Below are 21,675 nucleotides of genomic sequence, written 5' to 3' on the forward strand. Positions count from 1 at the left end.
GGCCCATCCAGTCTGTGCCCCAGCCATGCCTGGCCATTGCTGCTGTGGCCTTCTGTCCCTGTGCCAGGGTCCCTCCTCCAAATATGCAAGAACCCACCTCCCCACCCGGGGGACACCCCAGTGGCCACCCAGGCTGAAGCCCCGCCTGCTCCTCAGCCTCCCTGGCGGTCCACGTGGCTTCCCAGCACCCCGGCCCCGCCCTCCAGAGTGTCACTCACCTGGTCCGGTCCCTGCGTGGTCTGTGGTGGCAGCGACCCCTGGCGGTGGCTGGGAGTGATGTTGTGCCCAACCGAGGGCCAGTCCTGGGCTGCTGCTCACCAGGCCTACAGGGCAGCTTACAGAGCCTTGGGAACAGGTCCTGGGACTGGGACCCCCGGGCTCAGACACTCCTGCAGCCAGATGTAGGCCTGAGTCCCTCTGTGTGGGGATTTCTGACACAGCAGCACCACCAGCTGCCGGTCACTCTCAGTCCCACCCAGCCCTAGGAGGTCCTGGCCCTCTGGTTCGTGCTAGGGTCCTAGGTGCCATGGCTGAACCTGGCAGCCAGCATCTCTCAGCTCTGTGCCCAGAGTTCCTGGGGTTCCCCAGCTGGGCGGAGACTCTGCCAGGGCTCCTGGAAGTGGCCTGAGCTCCAGTGCACCTGTGCAAGTGTGAGACCTGCAGGACGGGGCTGCTGGAGATGGGGCTGGGGGTTGGGGAGGAAACCCTGCCATCTGGAGACGGGACTTCCTCAGGGAAGCCGGCTTTGCTCTGAAGGCTGATGGGAGCTGAGCGGCTGCACCGCAGGGGCCTCCCTCCGCACCCACACCGAGGTGAGGCGCAGCTAGCTGGGGCTGAGGCTCTCCAGGGCGGCTCCAGCATCACACACGCCTGGCTGTTCACGGTTTTTGTCTGTCTGGACTGATGGGTGCACTTGATGCCAGAACTGTGTGGCTGACCCAAGTTGGCAGGGGTAGACTGGGCAGGCCTGAGCCGCCTCCAGCCACTGGCGGTCCCTGCCTGAGGCCGAGCAGAGAACCCTTTGCTTCACTGAGACCAGAGCAGCTTCAGTTTACACCAAAAGGAAACTTTATTTAGTCATCTTTTCAAAGCAATCTAGCTTTAGACAGAACAAGAAAACGACACCTAAAAGAACTGGACAGACGGACAGACAGGAGGGGCTGCAGCTCTGGGTCAGATCTTCGCCATCTTGGAGATGAGGTCGTCACAGATCCTGGTCAGCTCCTCATTCTCTTTAGTCTGGAGGAGGAAGATGAGTTAGGGAGGGAGCAGCAGGCCCAGGGGCCTTCCAGAAGCTGCTGCCACAGGGCCCCATGGGCCAGGCTCCCCGCACCCACCTTCTCCTCCACGGTCCTCTCCAGTGACTGGACCCGCATCTGCTCCTTCCTCAGGCTGGCCTGGAGGGCCAATGCTTCCGCCTGGGCCTTGCTCCGGACCTGGGCGATCTCCTCGTTTGCCCTGGAGGAGGAGGAGCAGGGGCAGGGCAGAAGCTGAGCTGGGCCCAGGTGCCCAGACTCTTCCCTCTGTGGGCCCAACACTCACAGCTGCAGCTTCTCCTCGGCGTGGGCCTTCAGGGCCTGGTACCTCTGGCCTGCCTGGGTGACCCTCACCAGGTAATCCTCTGCACACTTCTTTAGTGACTCTTCATTCTAGGAAGGGGCAGGCATTAGCTGTGGGCACCACATGATCTGCGAGAGCACCCAGGCTTGGTGTCCAGGGACCTGTGGGTCACCAGTCATGAGGCAGCACCTCCAGTTTTCCTTTAAAAATATCCCCTCGCAGGGCACGGTGGCTCACGCTTGTAATCCCAGTACTTTGGGAGGCCGGGGGTGGATCACGAGGTCAAGATATCAAGACCACCCTGGTCAACAAGGTGAAACCCCGTCTCTACTAAAAATACAAAAAATTAGCTGGGCACAGTGGCGCGTGCCCACCAGGATGGTCTCGATCTCTTGACCTTGTGATCCACCCGCCTCGGCCCCCCAAAGTGCTGGGATTACAGGCGTGAGCCACCGCGCCCGGCCCCGATTTTCTTCTATGCGCCGAAGCGAGCCCGGCAATGCTCTTCTGAACATGGAAGACAGTTACCTTCAAGTCTGAGTCTGCACTGGGTCCTCCATGATGGGTTTAGATGTACAAAGAGGCCTCCATGAGAAAGTGGGGAGGTGGCCGGCGGGAATGGAGGCGCAGGCCTGCCCCGGGGAGAGGCGAGGCCAGGACAGCAGCTCGGAGCACAGCCCAAGCTGAGGGAAGGCCAGTGAAGCTGCTGTGTCCTCAAGCCAGTGGCACCATGTGAGGGGCCCACCCCTGCGGTGGGCACTCTGCCGCCAGCTCCAACGCCTGGGAATCCCGTGGGTCTAAACATTTTTTTTTTTTATTTTATTTTAGACACGGGGGTCTGGGTCTATTGCCCAGGCTGGAGTGAAGGGATCTAATCACAGCTCACTGCAGCCTCGGCCTCCTGGGCCAAGTGGTCCTCCCACCTCAGCCTCCTGAGTCGCTGGGACCACAGGCATACATCACCATGCCTCACCCTAATAGCTGGTTCTGATCTTCAATCACCTTTCCTGTTTCTTTCATACCTAGTGATTCTGTGCCAGATACTGATCTAAAACTCTGTAGCAGCAATTGAAGGTGGAAGATGTGGTTTTCCGTAGGTTCTTTCCTAGTTTTCCAGGCTGCTTCTCTTAGGCAGCTGTGCCCCGGCCACTGGCGCCTACCTGACATCAGGACTGAGAGAAGGTGTGGCTCAGCCAGGCCCCACAAGGGCCCCTGTTCTAGCCGAGTTCAACTTCCAGGGCCCCCATCTGGCATCCCCAACCCCTTGCAGCCCCACTGTCAGCCCCTCTTCCAGGTGTGCCCACAGGCCCAGCTCCTGACAGCAGGCGGTGAGCACCTCCGCTCCAACTCTGCTGCTGAGGGCAGAAGCGTCTGGCGGCCTCGCAGCCCCTCCCAGGTCTGCTCCGGGCAGATGGGTGGCCCAGACATCCCTCCTTCCAGCAAGCCTGTGGGCCTTGCCCAGCACAGAAGGCGGAGGGGGCTCAGAGGCCTGCGGCCAGGACACTGGGGTAGCCTGGCACAGTGTGCCCACCTTTGTGTGGGCCTCCTGCCTGGGATACACATGCCCAGGTCGCGCTGTAACAGCCCAGGCTTGACTCCCTTTCCGAGATGCCCCATACCCCGGTGCACCCACGCAGTCTCGCATCTCACAGGCACTCAGTCACAGCCAAGTCATCCTTCACACGGCGGCAGGAACTCAGACGGCCTCCCGCTCACCTGGCCTTCTGCAAACCGGCTAGGCTGTGACTCCTGCACCTGCGTCTTCACAAGTTACCCAGGCCCGAGTGACAAGGGGAGGCTCGGCCAAGAACAGAGGTGCAAAGACAGCACCTGGCAGCCCCGCTGGCCTGGCCCGTGAGCCTGCCAGCCTCTGCGGGGAGGACACCGGGTGGCGGGGACGTACCTTGCGGTAGCCCTCAATCACCTCCTTCTGTTTCTCAAAGCGTTTGAAGAGGTCAGAGAAGGACTTCTCCATGGAGTTCAGATCTGCAGTCAGCTGGTCTTTTTCTTGTAGAACTTTCTGGATGTCGGCTTTGGCAAGTTCCTTCTGTTTCTGAACCTCCTCTTGAGAAATGAAAAGCAAACGTTCAGGAGGCGGAGACTGAAACACAGAGTGCCAACACAGCCCCAGGAATGCGGCAAGGGGCTCCAGTGCCAGGACAGGAGGAGGGGGAGGCGGTGTGAGCCTCCAGGACAGGAGGGGGAGGCGGGTGTGAGCCTCCAGGAGAGGAGGGGGAGGCGGGTGTGAGCCTCCAGGAGAGGAGGAGGGGGAAGCGGTGTGAGCCTCCAGGAGAGGAGGAGGGGGAAGCGGTGTGAGCCTCCAGGAGAGGAGGAGGGGGAAGCGGTGTGAGCCTCCAGGAGAGGAGGAGGGGGAAGCGGTGTGAGCCTCCATGAGAGGAGGGGGAGGCGGGTGTGAGCCTCCAGGAGAGGAGGGGGAGGCGGGTGTGAGCCTCCAGGAGAGGAGGGGGAGGCGGGTGTGAGCCTCCAGGAGAGGAGGAGGGGGAGGCGGGTGTGAGCCTCCAGGAGAGGAGGAGGGGGAGGCGGGTGTGAGCCTCCAGGAGAGGAGGGCAACAGGTGTGAGCCTCCAGGAGGAGAGGAGGGAGGCGGGTGTGAGCCTCCAGGAGGAGAGGAGGGCGGCAGGTGTGAGCCTCCAGGAGGAGAGGAGGGAGGCGGGTGTGAGCCTCCAGGAGAGGAGGGCGGCGGGTGTGAGCCTCCAGGAGAGGAGGGCGGCGGGTGTGAGCCTCCAGGAGGAGAGGAGGGAGGCGGGTGTGAGCCTCCAGGAGGAGAGGAGGGCGGCGGGTGTGAGCCTCCAGGAGAGGAGGGCGGCGGGTGTGAGCCTCCAGGAGGAGAGGAGGGAGGCGGGTGTGAGCCTCCAGGAGAGGAGGGCGGCGGGTGTGAGCCTCCAGGAGAGGAGGGCGGCGGGTGTGAGCCTCCAGGAGGAGGGGAGGGCGGCGGGTGTGAGCCTCCAGGAGGAGGGGAGGGCGGCAGGTGTGAGCCTCCAGGAGGAGGGGAGGGCGGCAGGTGTGAGCCTCCAGGAGGAGGGGAGGGCGGCAGGTGTGAGCCTCCAGGAGGAGGGGAGGGCGGCAGGTGTGAGCCTCCAGGAGGAGAGGAGGGCGGCAGGTGTGAGCCTCCAGGAGGAGAGGAGGGCGGCAGGTGTGAGCCTCCAGGAGGAGGGGGAAGCGGTGTGAGCCTCCAGGAGGAGGGGAGGGCAGCAGGTGTGAGCCTCCAGGAGGAGGGGAGGGCAGCAGGTGTGAGCCTCCAGGAGGAGAGGAGGGCAGCAGGTGTGAGCCTCCAGGACAGGAGGAGGGGGAAGCGGTGTGAGCCTCCAGGACAGGAGGAGGGGGAAGCGGTGTGAGCCTCCAGGAGGAGGGGAGGGCAGCAGGTGTGAGCCTCCAGGAGGAGGGGAGGGCAGCAGGTGTGAGCCTCCAGGAGGAGGGGAGGGCAGCAGGTGTGAGCCTCCAGGAGGAGGGGAGGGCAGCAGGTGTGAGCCTCCAGGAGGAGGGGAGGGCAGCAGGTGTGAGCCTCCAGGAGGAGGGGAGGGCAGCAGGTGTGAGCCTCCAGGAGGAGGGGAGGGCAGCAGGTGTGAGCCTCCAGGAGGAGGGGAGGGCAGCAGGTGTGAGCCTCCAGGAGGAGGGGAGGGCAGCAGGTGTGAGCCTCCAGGAGGAGGGGAGGGCAGCAGGTGTGAGCCTCCAGGAGGAGGGGAGGGCAGCAGGTGTGAGCCTCCAGGAGGAGGGGAGGGCAGCAGGTGTGAGCCTCCAGGAGGAGGGGAGGGCAGCAGGTGTGAGCCTCCAGGAGGAGGGGAGGGCAGCAGGTGTGAGCCTCCAGGAGGAGGGGAGGGCAGCAGGTGTGAGCCTCCAGGAGGAGGGGAGGGCAGCAGGTGTGAGCCTCCAGGAGGAGGGGAGGGCAGCAGGTGTGAGCCTCCAGGAGGAGGGGAGGGCAGCAGGTGTGAGCCTCCAGGAGGAGGGGAGGGCAGCAGGTGTGAGCCTCCAGGAGGAGGGGAGGGCAGCAGGTGTGAGCCTCCAGGAGGAGAGGAGGGCAACAGGTGTGAGCAGGTGTGGGGTGGCATCTGCCCCCACCCCAGCCCTGCTGCTAGCTCAGCATCTGCACAGATTTGGGGTCTGAGGAAGGCTGGCTCTGTGGATCCGTGAGCTGCACTGACCGACCGCCAGCTTCCCCCCAGCTTGCCTCGTGGTTCCATGGCTGGGCCATGTTGAAGGGCCTTGTGGGTTAGGAAGAGTGGCCTCAGGAGAGTGGGGCCCTAGGCAGCGTGCGGGGCAGGGCATGGCTGAGGTGCAGGCAGCCCCTCATGTCCTCGGTGGCCTGGCACTTACCCATGACCTGGTATGTGACCTCCTCGAACCTGTCCATGATCACCCTGTGGGAGGCGAGCAGACACATCCATGGCCTCAGATGCGCCGCAGCCCCAGGCCGGGTGGGGACAGGGGCAGGCGGGGCCTCCTTACCCCAGCTCCACGTTCTTCCTCTGGAGCTCCTCACACCTGCTCCTCAGCTCCTGGTTCTCCTCCTGTGCCGCCTTCACCTGCTCAGGCCACACCTGAGTCAGCAGGCAGGCGGGCTGGACACCCCTCCCAGGACCTCCCCACAGCGTGGGGCCGGCCCACCCCGACGTCCCTGGAGCAATGTCCAGAGCCGCAGTTCCATGTGGGCCTTCAGCGGGACCCTGGGAGCCCCACTGACGCTAAGGCTGCCTGCTCCACATGTGCTCAGTCGCCAGGGGGCAGGAGGCATGGGGCTGTGGGCTGTGCTCCTGGGTAGAACCAGCAGGCGCCCAGCGGGTGTGTGTCCCTGCGTCCACCCCCCAGGGGCCACCTGCATGGGGAGCCCAGGCCCGCAGAGGGGAGGGCTGGCCACGCTGTGGTCCTTAAGCCTGCTCTGGGGTTACGGCATGGGCTCCAACACCAGGAAGGGGGTGTTGGGGAACCGGGTCAGGATCGTGTCACAGGCCCAAGATGACACCTGGGGTTGCCGTGACCGACACTGGTTCAGATGTGGGGGCTCGTGCCCAGCCCTGCCGCCAGCGTCCGGAGCCACCCTGTCCCCACCTCCCCAGGGATTATCTGGCTCACAGTGGTGCCCACAGCTCTCGTAGGGACAACTTAGACCTGGAGTTAGGACGGGCTGAAGCCTGGCGTGTATGGGAGGATAGAGGGAGACGGGCAGGGGACCCTCAGATGTGGGCGGGTGGAGATGGCGCTTCCTAAGCTGCCCAGAGATGCGTCTGGACTTGTGGAAGGGCAGCAGGAAGGGGCAGCACTCAGCTTTAACGCAGCGAGAGGTTGCTGGGGTGAATGACACGCTCAGGCTGGAGAGCCCTGTGGAGGCAGCCGGTGGGCAGCTGGCTGTGGGGACACTGGGTGGAAGCTTGGAGCCTCAGTGACCTGGGCAGCAGTGACAGGCCAGGGGTCAGCAGCTCTCTGCAATGCCACCCCAACCAGCAGGGGCAGGGATGGCGGGGACAGCTGGTCAGGCCACTGGACCCCACCTGTGCCTGCTGTTGGCCAAGCCCGAGTGGCCTGCAGGTTCTGTGGAGTAGCCACCACCTGTGTCCTTACCGCCGTGTCCAGGTCCTTCTGGCTGTACTGCAGCAGGTCCACTATAGGCCCGGTGGACAGGGGTGGGCCGCCAGGTGCAGGGACACCTGGGGGTGGGTCTGGAACCTGTGGGAGATGGGGATGAACCATGAGCCCATTTCACCCTTGCCTCTCGTACCTCTGACCTGGTGTGAGGGAGGGAAGAGCCTCAGACAGTGCAGTGGGGGACCCATGACAGAGCCAAAGACTTCAGACCCCCAGGAATAGGAAATATAGGCCCTAAAACAACCTGCCTCCTCAGACCACAAGGTGGATGGTTCAAGAGGGACTGAAGTACTTACCGGAGCATCCAGTGCTCCCAAGAAATCCAACTCCACAAGGGTGGCTTCCCGCGGACTTCCTGAGGGAGGCTCCTCCACACCGTGCGTGCTGCTGCCAAGTGGAGGCAGCCTCGGTCACTCAGGCCCTCCCAGTGTTGAGCAGGACACAGAGGACCATGCGGACAAGCCAACCGGGCTCTTTGCTTTTTAGTTTAAACCACTCAAGTCAGGACGGTGGCAGAAAACGCAGGCCCACGTCCAGCAGGCCCGGTCTCTCTGCTGCCCCAAGCCCTTCCCTCACGTCCCCATCCACAAGGCGGATCATCCTTCTGGAGAGCTGTGATGCTTCCTTACCCACTGCAGGCTGAGTGGGGCCGCTGATGCCTCATCTGGGGGCCCTCACAGCTTGGAGGCTCATTTTCTTTTTGTTTGAGACAGGGTCTCACTCTGTCGCCCAGATGGGAGTGCAATGGCGTGATCTCGGCTCACTGCAACCTCCGCCTCCCAGGCTCAAGCAATCTTCCTGCCTCAGCCTCCCGAGTAGCTGGGACTACAGGCACCCGTCACCGTGCTCAGCTAAGTTTTGTATTTTTAGTAGAGATGGGGATTCACCATGTTGGCCGGACTGGTGCTGAAATCCTGGCCTTGTGATCTGCCTGCCTCGGCCTCAGAGTGCTGGGATTACCGGTGTGAGCCACTGGCCAGGCCGTGTCAGGCCTCTGTCATACTACTTGGTTCTGCCCTTGTAGTGTGAAAGTTGCCACAATTTTCAAAGGGATGGGCATGGTTCTGTGACAACTTTATGTACACAAACAGGTGCCAAGTCTGGCCTACAGGTCATCGTTTGCTGACTTCTGCTTTAGAGGAGCTACATTAAAAACATTTAAGTTTAGCTCTTTAATCCACCTGGCAGGTGGCTGTAACCAGCAAGGCAGTAGCTCTGTGACTGGAGGGCGGCTGCTGTCACTCCCACTGGGCTGATGTGGCCCCTGCCACACGAGGCTGCTGCTCTGGGCTCGCCGCCCTGCCCGCTCCTCACCACGCCTCTTTTCTAGTTCAGGTCATCTCACCCTGGTCTAGAAGCCTCTGCAGACAGCACACATAGGAACAGCCTCCCGTCCCCCTACACCCAAGACTTCATGCCCGGGGAGGGCTGGCTTGCGTACCTGCTGGTCTCTGTGGCCACGGGCCCTGGTCTTTGAGGACTGTCCTTCAGGAGAGGGTCAAACTTGAGGTATAAGGACTGCTTCCTCAAGGCCGACTCCTTAAACTGGGGACAAGAGGGCAACTGAGCAGGTCTGACTGCCATCCCCTAGCACAGACGTTGGGGCTAGGGCCAGGGAGGTCACACACATACTCCCACCTCCGGTCACCGCAACCCCACCCGAAGCCCTGCATTCCTAGCAGCACGGTGTCAGAGTTCATCCCAGGCAAGTGCTGGGGGAGGGCCTGGCCACAACCATAGGACTCCACTTAGAGATGCAGCAGAAGGGCCAGGGCCCATGTGCAGCTGGGGGAACATGGGCACCAGGGGACGTTCCAGGGTGAAGAGCTGTCGGGGCTGCCCTCAGCACACCCTGCAGGGGAGGCTTCGCAGAGCTGCCCAGTACCTACCGAGGAAGCTCCAAACTGCTCCAGGTAATCCACCTCTGCCCCTGTGCCTAGAACTGAGAGGGCACAAGTCACAGCACTGTCACCGCCCCACACCAGGGCCCCAAGGGCTAACGGACTCAGTGAGGCAGGACCATGGTTCCTTATCGAATAAAGCAGCATTCCAGCCAGCAGTGTCTCATTGAGACCCAGGCCAAGGTCCTCTGCAGCACAGGAGGACTTCCTCCTCGGAGGTGCCCGTGTTCCAGGCCTGACTGCTCACTGGCAGGTGTGTCCTGGGCACTGCAGGGTGCCATGCAGCATCCCCAGCCCCCACCCACTCCGTGCCAGCAGCACCCCCAGGTATGACAACCAAAGCATCTAGGGGAAGGAGGGGGCAAAACTGCTCTGGTTGAAACAATTCTAGTCTTTAAGATTACCCTAGACAAATCTTTTAATTTTTGATAATATAACCTTTGGTTAAAAAAACGTTAAGAGTGGGCCAGGTGTGGTGGCTCACGCCTGTAATCCCAGCACTGTGGGAGGCTGAGGCAGGCAGATCACCTGAGGTCAGGAGTTCGAGACCAGCCTGACCAATGTGGTGAAACTGTCTCTATTAAAAATACAAAAATCAGGTGTGGTGGCTCATGCCTGTAGCCCCAACTGCTCGGGAGGCTGAGGCAGGGGACTTGCTTGAATCCGGGAGGCAAACGCTGCAGTGAGCTGAGATTGCACCACTGCACTCCAGCGTGGTGACAGAGCAAGACTCCTTTAAAAAAGCAAAGCAATGATAACAAAATCCCCTAAGGGTAGAGGCTGAGGCGGGCAGATCACCTGAGCCTAGGAGTCTAACAGGGCAAAACCTTGTCTCCACAAAAAATACAAAAATTAGCCAGGCGAGGTGGTGCACACACCTGTAATCCCAGCATTTTGGGAGGCTGAGGTGGGTGGATCATCTGAGGCTGTTGGGAGATCAAGACCAGCCTGGCCAACATGGAGAAACCCCATCTCTACTAAAAATACAAAAAATTAGCTGAGCATGGTGGTGTGTGCCTGTAATCCCAGCTTCTTGGGAGGCTGAGGCAGGAGAATTGCTTGAACCCGGGAGGCAGAGGTCACAGCCAGCAGAAGTCGCACCACTGCACTCCAGCCTGGGCAACAAGAGACAAACTCCATCTCAAAAAAAAAAAAAAAAAAAAAAAAAAAAAAGTGCCTCATACCATATACAAAGATGAACTCAAAAGTGGATAAAAAACCTAACTGAAGGCGAAAACTATCTCAGACATACTAGTTTTTTTGGTAGTGGAGGAGTCTTGCTACATTGCCAGGGCTGTCTTGACCTAGCTAAAAGCAATCCTCTAGCATCAGCCTCTAAAAGTCTTAAACTTTGGCCGGGCACAGTGGCTCGTGCCTGCAATCCCAGAACTTTGGGAGGCCAAGGAGGGTGGATCACCTGAGCTCAGGAGTTTGAGACCAGCCTGGCCAGCATGGTGAAACCTGTCTCTACGAGAAACAAAAATTAGCCCAAAATAAATGAGCTGAGCGAGTGGCACGCACCTGTAATCCCTGCTACTCAGGAGGCTGGGGCAGGAGGATTGCTTAAACTGTGCTCCTGCCTGGGCAACAAAGAGCGAAACTCTTGTCTCATTAAAAAAAAGGCCGGGTCTCCCTCTGGCTGAGATCCAGGCCGGGGTATCTCTAGTTCTGTCCCTCTCTTCACACCTAGTAGTATTTCTTTGCTCATTCTTTCCTTTTTTCAACTAAGCTAAAAAACGGTTGCCAATTATTTGGTCTAGAAAAGACTTGTAGGTCTTCTCTGCTACAGATAGCTTTGTTGTCAGTTTTCACTTCTGCCCCTGTTTTCCCCTTTCCTTCAAACAGGGTCTCACTGTCACCCAGACTGGAGTGCAGTGGTGCCATCACGGCTCACCGCAGCCTGGACCTCCTGGCTCAATCGTGCCTCCCACCTCAGCCTCCCATGTAGCTGGGACTACAGGCGTGTGCCACCATGCCCAGCTCCTTACGTCTTTTTCGGGTAGAGATCTGGTCTTGCCATGTTGCCAAGGTCAGTCTTACGATCCTCCTGCCTTGGCCTCCCAAATGCTGGGACCACAAGTGCGGGCCCCTGTGCCTGGCCAAAAGCTAGTACTTTCAAACATTATCTGATGAGGGGCTTTTTTTTTCCTTTTCTTCATTTCTTAAGTGAAAGGAATTTATCTCATAAAACTCAGTAATGAAAAGATAAGTGGCCCAATGGGCAAGGAATCTCAGCAGACATTTTCTCAAAGATATCCAACAGCACGCAAAAAGACGCTTGGATGTCGTGAGCCACCCGGAAACCGCAGATTAAAACCACCACTAGGCCTGCTTCCTACCCACGAGGAGGTCCAGGATCCACAAGACACAACACACAGCGCTGCTGAGGCTGCGGACACCGGACCCTCCTATATGGCTGGCGGAACGCGAAACGCTGCGGCTACTCTGGTAAGCCACCCAGCAGCTGAGAGGCAAGCAGAGTTCCCGTGACCAGTGACTCCACTTCTAGCTACCCATCCAGGAGAAACGGAAGTACGCGTCCACACAGAACTTACACCTGAACATTCATGGCAGTGCTACTCTTGACAGCTAAGAGGCAGAAACCACCAAACCCATGAATGAATGAATAAAGACAGGAAGTCTGCAGCCACAGCAAGGACGTGAGCACCAATACCTGCTCCAGCAAGGCCGGGTCATGAAAACACACTGCCCGGAGGGTGAGGCCGGACAGGGAAGGCCACGCTGTGTGATTCCAGGGATCCCACGCGAGGGCGACAGGCCCAACCCAGCCGAGCCAACATCCCTACACGTTACTTCAGTTTTCTGCGTGCCTGGGCTTTTCTTTTTGAGACGGAGTCTTGCTCTGTGGCCAGGCTGGAGTGCAGTGGTATGATCTCGGTCACTGCAACCTCCACCTCCCGGGTTCAAGCGACTCTCCTGCCTCAGCCTCCTGAGTAGCTGGGACTACAGGTGCACACCACCACACCCAGCTAATTTTTGTGTTTTTTTTTCCTTTTTTTAAAACACTCCACTGTCAATATTAGATCAGTTTTTGCGTTTTTAGTAGAGACAGAGTTTCATCATGTTGGCCAGGATGGTCTTGATCTGTTGACCTTGTGATCCGCCCACCTCGGTCTCCCAAAGTGTTGGGATTACAGGCGTGAGCCACCGTGCCTGGCATGCGTGCCTGGGTTTTAGGCTCTCCAATTGAGATTTTATTTATTGATTGATTTTTGAGATGGAGTCTTGCTCTGTGGCTAGGCTGGAGTGCAGTGGCACGATCTCGGATCATTGCAACCTCTGACTCCCTGGTTCAAGCTTGCCTCAGTCTCCCAAGTAGCTGGGATTACAGGCACACGCCATAATCCCCCAGCTAATGTTTGTATTTTTAGTAGAGATGGAGTTTCACCATCTCTTTGGGAGGCTGAGGTGGGTGTGGTGGCTCATGCTTGCAATCCCAGCACTTTGGGAGGCCATGGTGGGTGGATCCCTTGAGGCCAGGAGTCTGAGACCAGCCTGGCCGACATAGTGAAACCCTCTCTTTACTAAAAATACAAAAATTAGCTGGATGTGGTGGTACGTGCCTGTAATTCCAGCTACTCAGGAGGCTGAGCAGGAGAATCTCTTGAACCTGGGAAGTGGAGGTTGCAGTGAACTGAGATTTCACCACTGCACTCCAGCCTGGGTGACAGAGGAACACTGTCTCAAAATAAATAAATAAATAAAATAAAACAATTTAAAAAAGGCTTTTGTTTCCGGCAGTATGTCTGATGATCAGGAGGCCCAGGTGCTGATTCTGCATCTGTATCTCACCCGTGCACTGCCTTGTTCACACTTTCTGCTCCTTTTCCTGAGTCCACAATTTCCATTCCTAGAAGTCTCTTATGTTAAAGGCATCAGCCCTGTTCTAATGGTGCCTAACTTTTGAGAAACCAAAACTTTGTGCTTGAGTCATTCAAAGTCGGGGACACCTGCCTGCGGAATGACCACCTGCTGACACAGGCGACTCAATGTACGTGCGGCTGTGCCAGGCAACATACCCTCAGCGGGGTCTCTGAAGTGCTCCTCTCTCAGCTCCAAGGCAGGCTGCCCCTGCTGATGGGTGGGCACTGGCTCACTGTCCGGACAGCCCATGGGAAGCGAGGTGCTAGCAGAGTCTGAGGCTCTCTCCTAGAGGAAAGGTGAGAGTCACCCTGTGCAGTGCAGTCAAGGTACCGGAGGTGGGGCTCTGTCTCTCCTACAAGCTTGTGGAAGTAGACCTGTGGGCCAGGGCAGCGGGACATCCCGCCCACCACCCAAGATTGCTGGGGCCTTCCACTGCTTGCTGCTCTTCCCCAGAAGCAGGCCAGGCGCACAGGCACCCACACAGGCACCCTTACCTTGCTCTCTGCTCCTGGGGTCTCAGCTGCCAACTGCACCACAGGTGTGTCCTCTGCTAAGGCTGAAAGCAGCTGCCTGGGGAGACAGTTGGCAGAGGCCTGTCCCCCCCACCACATAAACCCGGGTATCCCCTACACCTGCCTTCCCCTGCACTGTTGTGCCGGTCATGGGAACACTCAGCTAGAGTGCATCAGGCAGGGGCTTCCCCAGGGGACCTGGCCACAAAGCTGCCTCACCACCCTTTTCCCAGCAGGCAAACACACACCTGCCAGCTCTGGGAGAAGCAGGCAGGGAACTCTAAAGTTAGCGCAACGCAGCCAGAGGGAACCACAGGAAGAGCCCATCCCTTTTACTCTGAAACTGACGGAGGCTTCGGGTGGGGAGGCTGGGGCAGGACGACCCCGCACTGAGTAACTCTTCGGCCAGGAGGCAGCAGACCTGAGGCCAAGACCCCAGTGAACAGGGGACGCCATCCCAGGCGGTAACAGGCTCTGCCCGGCTGTTGGAATGACGCACCCAAGTCAAGTTCATTGGAGGAGGGTCCTGCCTGGGGTTGGTGCATTTGGCTTCTGGCCTGAGCCCACCCTTATCGGATCCCTCCTTAGGCCAGGAGCGCTAAAGACTCATGGAAGCCAAGGCAAGGCCGAGCACCCTCAGCAGGGCCCCGGCAGCTGTGCCCCTCAGCTTAGATGCACCTGAGCCCTGTTTTTGCCCAGAGGCCCCTCCTCAGGGTGAGCCCACCCAGCCTCAAAGGAGTCGCTGATGATGCCTCTGGCCTGAGGTTGGGGACCACAAACAGGGCAGGGCAGCTGCCCCTGCCATGCTCCCCAGCCTATCCCACACTCACTGGCTCAGATGGGAGCCCAGCTCCTCCATGGGACTCCGTGGTTCAGCTGCCGGCTGGCCCAGCCTGGTCTTGGGGCTTTCTGGAGGCTGGGCCTCTCTGCAACTAGACTTCGTGCTACCTCCGAACGGGGTGAAGTTTGGGTACTCCAGCTTGTCCCAGTCGAGGTGAAAAGAGCCCTGAGAAGCCAGCGCGGGGGTGGTGCCATCGGAGAAATCAAATTCAAGTTTTATGGGTTCAGTCCTTGAGGAGCTGACCATCTGACCCGAAGCCGCTTCCTCCAGAGGACTCAGGGTTGGGGCTGTGCTCTCAGGAGCAGAGGTGTGCGCACAGGTAAGGGTCTGCGTGCCATCTGCTGGCATGGGGGTACCCACACTCACGGGGCAGGCCAGGGCCTCGCCAGGCAGACCCACAAGGGGCGCTCCTCCGACTGCTTCCTCAGAGTTCACACCAGGAGGCCAAGTGGCCACTGCTGTGGGCACAGAGACCCCGCCAGGCCTGCATTCCTGCTCGGCTCTGTGCAGAGGCTCCACTCTGTGTTGGGACTCTGTCCTGGGATGGTCTCCTAGGGGCTCAGAGGTGGGTGTCGTTCCCTTGTCTAAGGAATAAGAACGAACATTTTCCTCCAAGGCTTGCTCAGGGCTGCCAGACAGTTTTCCTGGAGACACCATTTGGTTTTCAGAACTTCCTGGGTTCTGGGGAGAGCTTGAGCAGTCCAGGTCAGCCAGGGCGCCCGGGCCAGGTTCACCGGAGCTGCCATCCCCAAAGGCTGGGCCTGCATCCCCCAGGGGTTTGGTGTCAGCCTCCACTGGTTTCTGGATAATTCCATGAGTAGTTTTGGCATCCACTGCCTTAATGAGCTGTTGGCTTTTAAAAACAGAGTCAACATGAAGCAGTGAGTGCCTGTGAGGTTAGGCGGCCATGGCATCCATTTTGAACACAGGTGTAGGTCTCTTACACCAGAAGCATGACTGAGTCACCCTCAGGACAGCTTCCAGTTCTCCACTTCCCACCCCAGTTCCTCAATGTGATTCCCTCCTGTCCTCCCAGGGACCACTCCCTGTGGAATGGCTGGACACAGCCACGTGACTTCCCCGCTGACCCCCGCCAGAGGGCTGGGTGGCTAGACACAGGGTTCCAAATTGCAGGGGTGCCATTGGGCTGCCTGTCTGTTCAACCGCGCTCATCACACACCCTGTCAGGTGCTGGACCCAGACTCCTCCAGCAGCCTCTGCCACCCAAACAGTGCTCGCTACCATACACAGGGTCTGCACCAGGTGCCGCAGCACAGATGCAGCACTGGGGCCAGACAGCTGCTGCCTGGGGTCAGATGTGGGACACCTCACCCATCTGCCTCAAGCTGATGCCAGAGAGAGAAGCTTGGAGGCATCTCTCCCACCTGGTAGACTGCTCCCCAATTTCCCACCACTTCCTTCATTTTTAAACCTATTTTTGGGACAGAGTGTCACTCTTGTTGCCCAGGCTGGAGTCCAGTGGCGTGATCTTGGCTCACGGCAACCTCCACCTCCAGGGTTCAAGCAATTCTCCTGCCTCAGCCTCCCAAGCAGCTGGGATTAAAGGCGCCTGCCCCTACTACCAGCTAATTATTTTGTATTTTTAGTAGAGATGGAGTTTCACCATGTTGGCCAGTCAGTTCTCAAACTCCTGACTTTTGGTGATCCGCCTGCCTCGGCCTCCCCAAGTGCTGGGATCACAAGTGGGAGCCACTGCGCCCGGCATCCACCACTTCTAGTAAAAAGACCATTCGAGCATCTGACCACCAGTGTCCGGTGACCCCACCCTACTCCTCAACAGACAAGGCCGCCTGCCATGCTCTCAGCTGTGCCCAGCCCTGTGTGCATGTCCTCCAGCCTGCTGTTGGCCTGTGAAGTCATAAAATCATTATATCGGCCTGTGTTTCTCCTCATCACTGAAGGGTGTGCACCATCTTAAAGACCCTGAATTCTAACACAAAGGGACCTGAGAGCATCCCAGTGACACTTCAGTCCTCAGGAAAACAGCTGCAGGCAGAAATGGGCACGCTCAGTCAGCCCTGTCCTCTGCCTTACACCTCTCCCAAGGACATGCCCAACCTGGACGGCCAGCAGGGCTGTGGTGGACAAAGGGTTTTCTGCACTAATCTGCTTTCCCCTTCAAGTCAGGGACTGGCAGTGTTATGGCCAGGGACAGTTAAACCTCTGAAGGGCAAGGCTGAGGTGCAGGATGCCACCTTCAGGCACGGAAAGGCCTGAGTGGCCTCTGCAACGCCTCCCTGGGATGTGGGCACACTGGCCCAGCACCCGCCTGCTACAGAGGAGCACCACAGGTGCAGAGAACTTCTTCCCAGGGACCCCCGTCCCTGCGGCACTCGCTGCCTACCAAGTGCGGCAGCTGCGGCGACAGCTGGGGCTGGACTACAACAGAGGGCGCAAATGCCACGTTACCTGCTCCCCAGCCTTCAGGTCCCTCAGAAGACGGAGGTTCATGCACCAGTGCATGTTACACGCCCTTCTCTTCCAACACTTCTCTAAGTTTGAAGATGTCAAAACTGAGAAACTGAAGGTGAGGAACCTACCAGACTGCTCACAACTGCTCTCCTGCCCAGCTGCCAGCTGGGCCACCTGACCCTCCAGGCCACTAAGCTATCTTGGAATGATACGTGGGCAGCTGCACCCAGCGGCTATTCCTGGTCTCATCCCACTAACGTGGGAGCGCCACAACAACCACCACCACGTGGGCCTCAGCAGAGTTTCAGAAAGGAGACGACAGCCATATGGCGGGACACCCAAGCCCCAGCCACAAGCCCAGAGTCACTCTAGCTGGAGCTCCTCAGGGCCGCCCTCCCAAACCTCTCCTGGCTCCTCCACACCCTCTGCCCTGCATAGGCTGCTGGGTGGCCCGGAAGCCATAGGGCAGAGGCAAGGGCATCCTCGGCCCTGGGATGGATCAGATTCATGGCAGCTGGGAGGCGACTTCTCTGCTGCTGGGTCTCCCTTCCTCCTTGGGGTCGTTGTAAATCAGCGTAGGATTCATTCTCACCTTGTGTGACTAAATTTCAAAAGGGCAGAAAACACAGCTGAAAAGTGTCAAGCAGACACGGAAAAAACTGCAGACTCAGGCTGGAGAGGAGACAGACCCAGGACCCAGAAAAGGATGCCGGAAAAGCTGCCCGCAGTTTCTGGTGACATTTTACCTCACTTAGGTGGTGACAAGCATTAGAGGTATTCTGTTCCTTATGCTTTTCTCTGCATATCTGAAATCTGTTTTTTCTTTATATGTGTGTGTATATATATGTATATATATATTTTAAAGGCTAGTCCAGTGAGGCAGTGGGAGTGGAGAAGGAACAAAGAACTCTAACTGGTTGTGATCAGTTAGTTGTAAACACCACTGCACTCGGACCAGCCCTAACATCTGTTTTAAAGTTTTGGGCTAGCTGGGTGTGGTGGCTCATGCCTGTAATCCCAGAACTTTGGGAGGCAGAGGCCAGCGGATCACCTGAGGTCTGGAGTTCAAGATCAGCCTGACCAATATAGAGAAACCCCATCTCTAATAAAAATACAAAAAATTAGCTGGGTGTGGTGGCACATACTTGTAATTCCAGCTACTTGGGAGGCTGAGGCAGGGGAATGGCTTGAACCCAGGAGGCGGAGGTTGTAGTGAGCTAAGATCACACCATTGCACTCCAGCCTGGGTAAAAGAGTGAAACTCCGTCTTAAAAAATGGAAAATTAAAATTAAAACTTGGCCAGGTATGGTGGCTCAGAACTGTAGTGCCAGATACTTAGGAGGCCAAGGCGGGAGGACTGCTTGGCCCCAGGAGGCTGAGACTAGAGTGAGCTGAGACAGTGCCTCGGCACTCCAGCCTGGGGGACAGAACAAGACCCCATTACAAAACAGCAGCAACAGTTTTAGATGCTTACATCAGCAAAAAACCAGCAGAAAATCATGCCTCTGGGTCCCTTCCCAGCCTGGATACAGATGAGGTATTCCCGGCTGCCCAGACAGATAAGTTCAGCCGCAGGGCCAAGAGCTGCCTCCAGGCTCCTCCCTTTCCAGGCACACACAGAAGCTGCCGCCATCTGCTTGCAGGTAAGTGCCAGGTCGGCCAGCAGATTGCCAGGCCTCACCCGACAGATCCCTCTGACCATGCAGACTGACTGGCAGATCACACGATGTGGTTTCTTTGCCCACAAGTCTGTCTGCTCTTTCCAGCGGCTAAGGTGCGTGGAATTCAAGAGAAATGAAACTATGGAACGCCCTTCCCGGAGATGGAGTCAAGATGTTTCATCAAATTACACAGGCAAAGATCGAGGCCAATCTGTTGGCAGAGGCACAGCAAAAATGTAAAGTACGGGCTGGGCGGAGCCGCTCACACCTGTAATCCCAGCACTCTAGGAGGCTGAGGCAGGTGGGTCACCTGAGGTCAAGATTCAAGACCAGCCTGGCCAACATGGTGAAACCCCATCTCCACTAAAAATACAAAACTTAGCTGGGCGTGGTTGTGTGCACCTATAGTCCCAATTACTCAGGCTGAGGCAGAACAATCTCTTGAACCTGGGAGGTAGAGGTTGCAGTGAGCCGAGATCATGCCCCTGCACTCCGGCCTGGGCAACAAAGTGAGACTGTCTCCAAAAAAAAACCCCACAAAACAAAAACAAAACACCCAAAAAACATACCAGTTAGTTGGGTGTGGTGGGTGCCTGTGACCCCAGCTACTGGGGAGGCTGGGAAGGAGAATCACTTGAACCCAGGAGATGGAGGTTGCAGTGAGCAGAGATCACGCCACTGCACTCCAGTCTGGGTGACAAGAGCAAAACTCTGTCTCAAAAAAATAAAAGAAAAAGTAAGTTAAAACTTATTCCAAGTATTTGATGATCGACTTTTCTGTTAGTGAACTGACCACATGCTGCACCCTTCAGAAGAAATCCAGCCAACGGGACAGAGCGTGCCTGCAAGAGCTGTCGGACAGAGCGGTGACCTGCACTACGCCCAGAAGTGCCAACACTTACTTGTCCTTCTGTGTCCGCCCTGGGTGAGAGTTTTCCAGTCCCAGGGTGTCACCCTGAGCCAAAGGAGCCTCGAGTTTGCTGGCCATGCTAGGACTCAGAATCCTGTGCGTCTGTGGATCCCGCAGAGGTGTCTGAAAAGTCACCTGTCGGGGGGGAGTGAGGGGGAGGGCGCCCGTTTGTTAGTTCAGCTGTCGCAGACACACCGGCAGTGTTCAGCAGCTCAGAGGTCACCAGGAAAGCAGGACCCAGGGCGACCTGGCCAGCCACACACGGTAGAGGTCACACTTACCTTCATAGCTTTGGCCAGGTTCTTGGGTGGCACATTTTCTTTCTGTGACTCACAAAGAACAGATGATCTTCCGGTAACTTCCAGGGGTGAAAACAGGAAGTCGCAGTTTTCTGTACTTTTCTCACTGCTGACATTTTTGTTTAAGATTTGCAGACTCATTCTGGAAAAGCAGAACATGTTCGTGTCAGTGCAAGAACAACACTACCACGTTCTCTGGACAGACATGCCAGCTGCCCCACAGTGCTGTGGGGGCACAACCCTTTCCTGCAGAGGCATGCTCATCACTCTGGAGGTGACACCTCCCCCAGGTGTCTTGTGCCAAGTGAGGCTGAGAAAGCCTCAGACTGAGACTCACTCTCCAGCCTGGCAGGGAAAGTCATGGGCAGCACTGCTGCCTCCTGGGACCAAGAGCTAAAGGCCTTCAGGCTGAGACAGTGAGAAGGAAAAACCAGGCTTGCAGAACCTCTACTGCCATATTACTTCGTCAGGCAAAGGTCAGGAGACAGGAAAGTCCTGGCCTATAAGAAGCCCAGAAGATCCAGAGGAAGCCGTGGTCTTCCCACAGGCCTCTGCATGTGGCGTGAGGCACCACCAGGCAGCAGAGGGCAGAAAAGCAGGACAGCGGCTCTGCTCTGCTCCTCCCACCAGGCTAGGGAGCAAGACCAGACCAGGCTGAGAGGGTGAAGGTCCAGAGCAGGAGCTGGGAGAGGCGCGTGGACAAGAGAAGTCCAGAGCTGAGCAGCAGGTGCCAAGGAGCATCTACATCAGGCCCCCGGTCAGGCCCAGCTTCCAGGGCTTCATGCTGGGCACCCACACACCTGCCACCCTTTCTGCCTACAGCGTTCCCAGTCTAAGAAAAAACGTAGGCAGAAAGGCTGCCAGAGAGAACTGAGTGTCGACCTGGGCAGGGACCCCACGGACACCTGGTGATGGGGGACACCTGGGAGGCTGTGATTCGAAGAGCAAAGTTAGGGAGGGTCCTGGAGAAGGAGGGGCAGCCGGGCCAGGTCGGTGCTGTGGCTTCAGAAGCCCACTGTGGTGCTCTGTGTGGGTGGGGAGGGAAGCAAGGAAACCTCAGGCTTCTGCCCGAGGAGGAGAGGCCAGACCAGACCCGAGCCCGACCACTGGCACAAATGGGACTTCCCGACGACGCTTAGGTTTTTGGCCTTAACAACCGGGTACAGCGCAGGGGAAGGGGTGCTGGATCGCTGGGGGACCCGCAAGCCTGGAACTCAGGGAGAAAGTGACTCGGAGGAAGCCTTTCGACGGCCTGGAGGAGCGCGGGAGAGCAGCAGGCCCAGGCCTGGTCAGGCGGGGCTTTTACTGACTATGGAGCCACGAGGGCGGCTCTGGGCAGACAAGGGACCGGCCCCAAGCGGGTGCGTTCATTCTACTCGGGAGCACAGAGGGCTGCGGCTGCGTGGAAGCGGTCGGGGCCCAGCTGGAGTTGACACCAGGACGGGGGCCCGAAGGGACCAAAAACCAACGAGGGGCTCCGCGAACTGGGAGCCAACAGAGAGCCAGAGTGCGCGGCCGAGAGGCAGGAGAGGGTCGAGGAGAACAAAGGACCTCGGGGCGCTCGCTCCGCCGTCGGGCTCGGCCCAGCTCCAGTCTCCGCCGGCCACCGTCCAGGGGGCCCAGCCCGGCAGTCAGTCCAGGGCTGGGTCCCATGACAGGGCACGGGACGGGCTCCGGCGGCGGCCCCGGGAGGAGCCGTGGGGGACCCTTCCCGGGGAGAGCGGCGGCGAGGGCGGGAGTGCGAGGGCCGAGGGCGGGGCGGGACAGCCTCGCGGTCCCCCGCCCCGGAGCCCCAGCTTCCCAGGGCCGTATGGCCGCTCGCCTACCTGCCCGGCTGCCCGTTGCCGGGCTCTGAGCCCGCGCCGCCACCGCCAAGAAAGAGGGGTCCGCGCCTGCTCCGCGCCGAGGACCGAGTCTGGCTGCCGCCGCCGCCGCCGCTACCGCAGCCCTTGATGGCCGCCGGCGCGCCCGACTTTCAAACGCGGACGGTTGCCTCTACGCAGCCAATCAGCACGCAGCCGGGGGCGGGACCGCAGCAACGCGGGCGCCCAATAGGAGCCGTGCCTCACCGGCCC

At 58.6% G+C, this 21,675-nt stretch overlaps 1 protein-coding gene across 12 annotated transcripts; it reads right to left on the reverse strand.

Annotated features, from left to right (window-relative positions):
* Positions 1 to 1,050: 1,050 nt before the first annotated feature.
* On the reverse strand, positions 1,051 to 21,583 carry TACC3 (transforming acidic coiled-coil containing protein 3). Of its 12 annotated transcripts, none has more exons than XR_013533233.1 (16): positions 21,427 to 21,583; positions 19,583 to 19,742; positions 19,294 to 19,436; positions 14,286 to 15,149; positions 13,438 to 13,513; positions 13,099 to 13,228; positions 9,047 to 9,099; positions 8,599 to 8,702; positions 7,454 to 7,541; positions 7,134 to 7,238; positions 6,024 to 6,100; positions 5,892 to 5,935; positions 2,089 to 3,624; positions 1,543 to 1,649; positions 1,338 to 1,458; positions 1,051 to 1,239 (listed from the first exon to the last, which is right to left on the reverse strand). XR_013533233.1 is itself a non-coding variant. In XM_035294335.3 (16 exons), the coding sequence occupies exons 2-16, from the start codon at positions 19,739 to 19,741 to the stop codon at positions 1,174 to 1,176; spliced, it is 2,298 nt and encodes a 765-aa protein (XP_035150226.3). In that variant the 5' UTR covers position 19,742; positions 21,427 to 21,583; the 3' UTR covers positions 1,051 to 1,173. The 12 variants fall into 12 exon arrangements, 10 of the variants coding, with proteins under 10 accessions (XP_035150226.3, XP_035150229.3, XP_035150225.3 ...); XR_013533232.1 differs by having other exon boundaries at positions 7,454 to 7,544; XM_035294335.3 differs by having other exon boundaries at positions 3,464 to 3,624.
* Between the last annotated feature and the right edge of the window lie 92 nt (positions 21,584 to 21,675).

The sequence above is a fragment of the Callithrix jacchus genome, chromosome 3 (assembly GCF_049354715.1).
Source record: "Callithrix jacchus isolate 240 chromosome 3, calJac240_pri, whole genome shotgun sequence".
Classification (NCBI taxonomy): domain Eukaryota; kingdom Metazoa; phylum Chordata; class Mammalia; order Primates; family Cebidae; genus Callithrix; species Callithrix jacchus.

Bases quoted from the DNA above. Each gene is read 5' to 3' on its own strand.
- TACC3 (XM_035294338.3), bottom strand. From the start codon at position 19,741: ATGAGTCTGCAAATCTTAAACAAAAATGTCAGCAGTGAGAAAAGTACA. The intron at 13,514-14,285 runs GTGAGTGTGGGA...CTGTCTCCCCAG, and splicing joins CTGGGCTCCCATCTGAGCCA to GCAGCTGCTTTCAGCCTTAG. The intron at 3,625-5,891 runs GTAAGTGCCAGG...TCATTTCTCAAG, and splicing joins GGTCACATACCAGGTCATGG to AGGAGGTTCAGAAACAGAAG.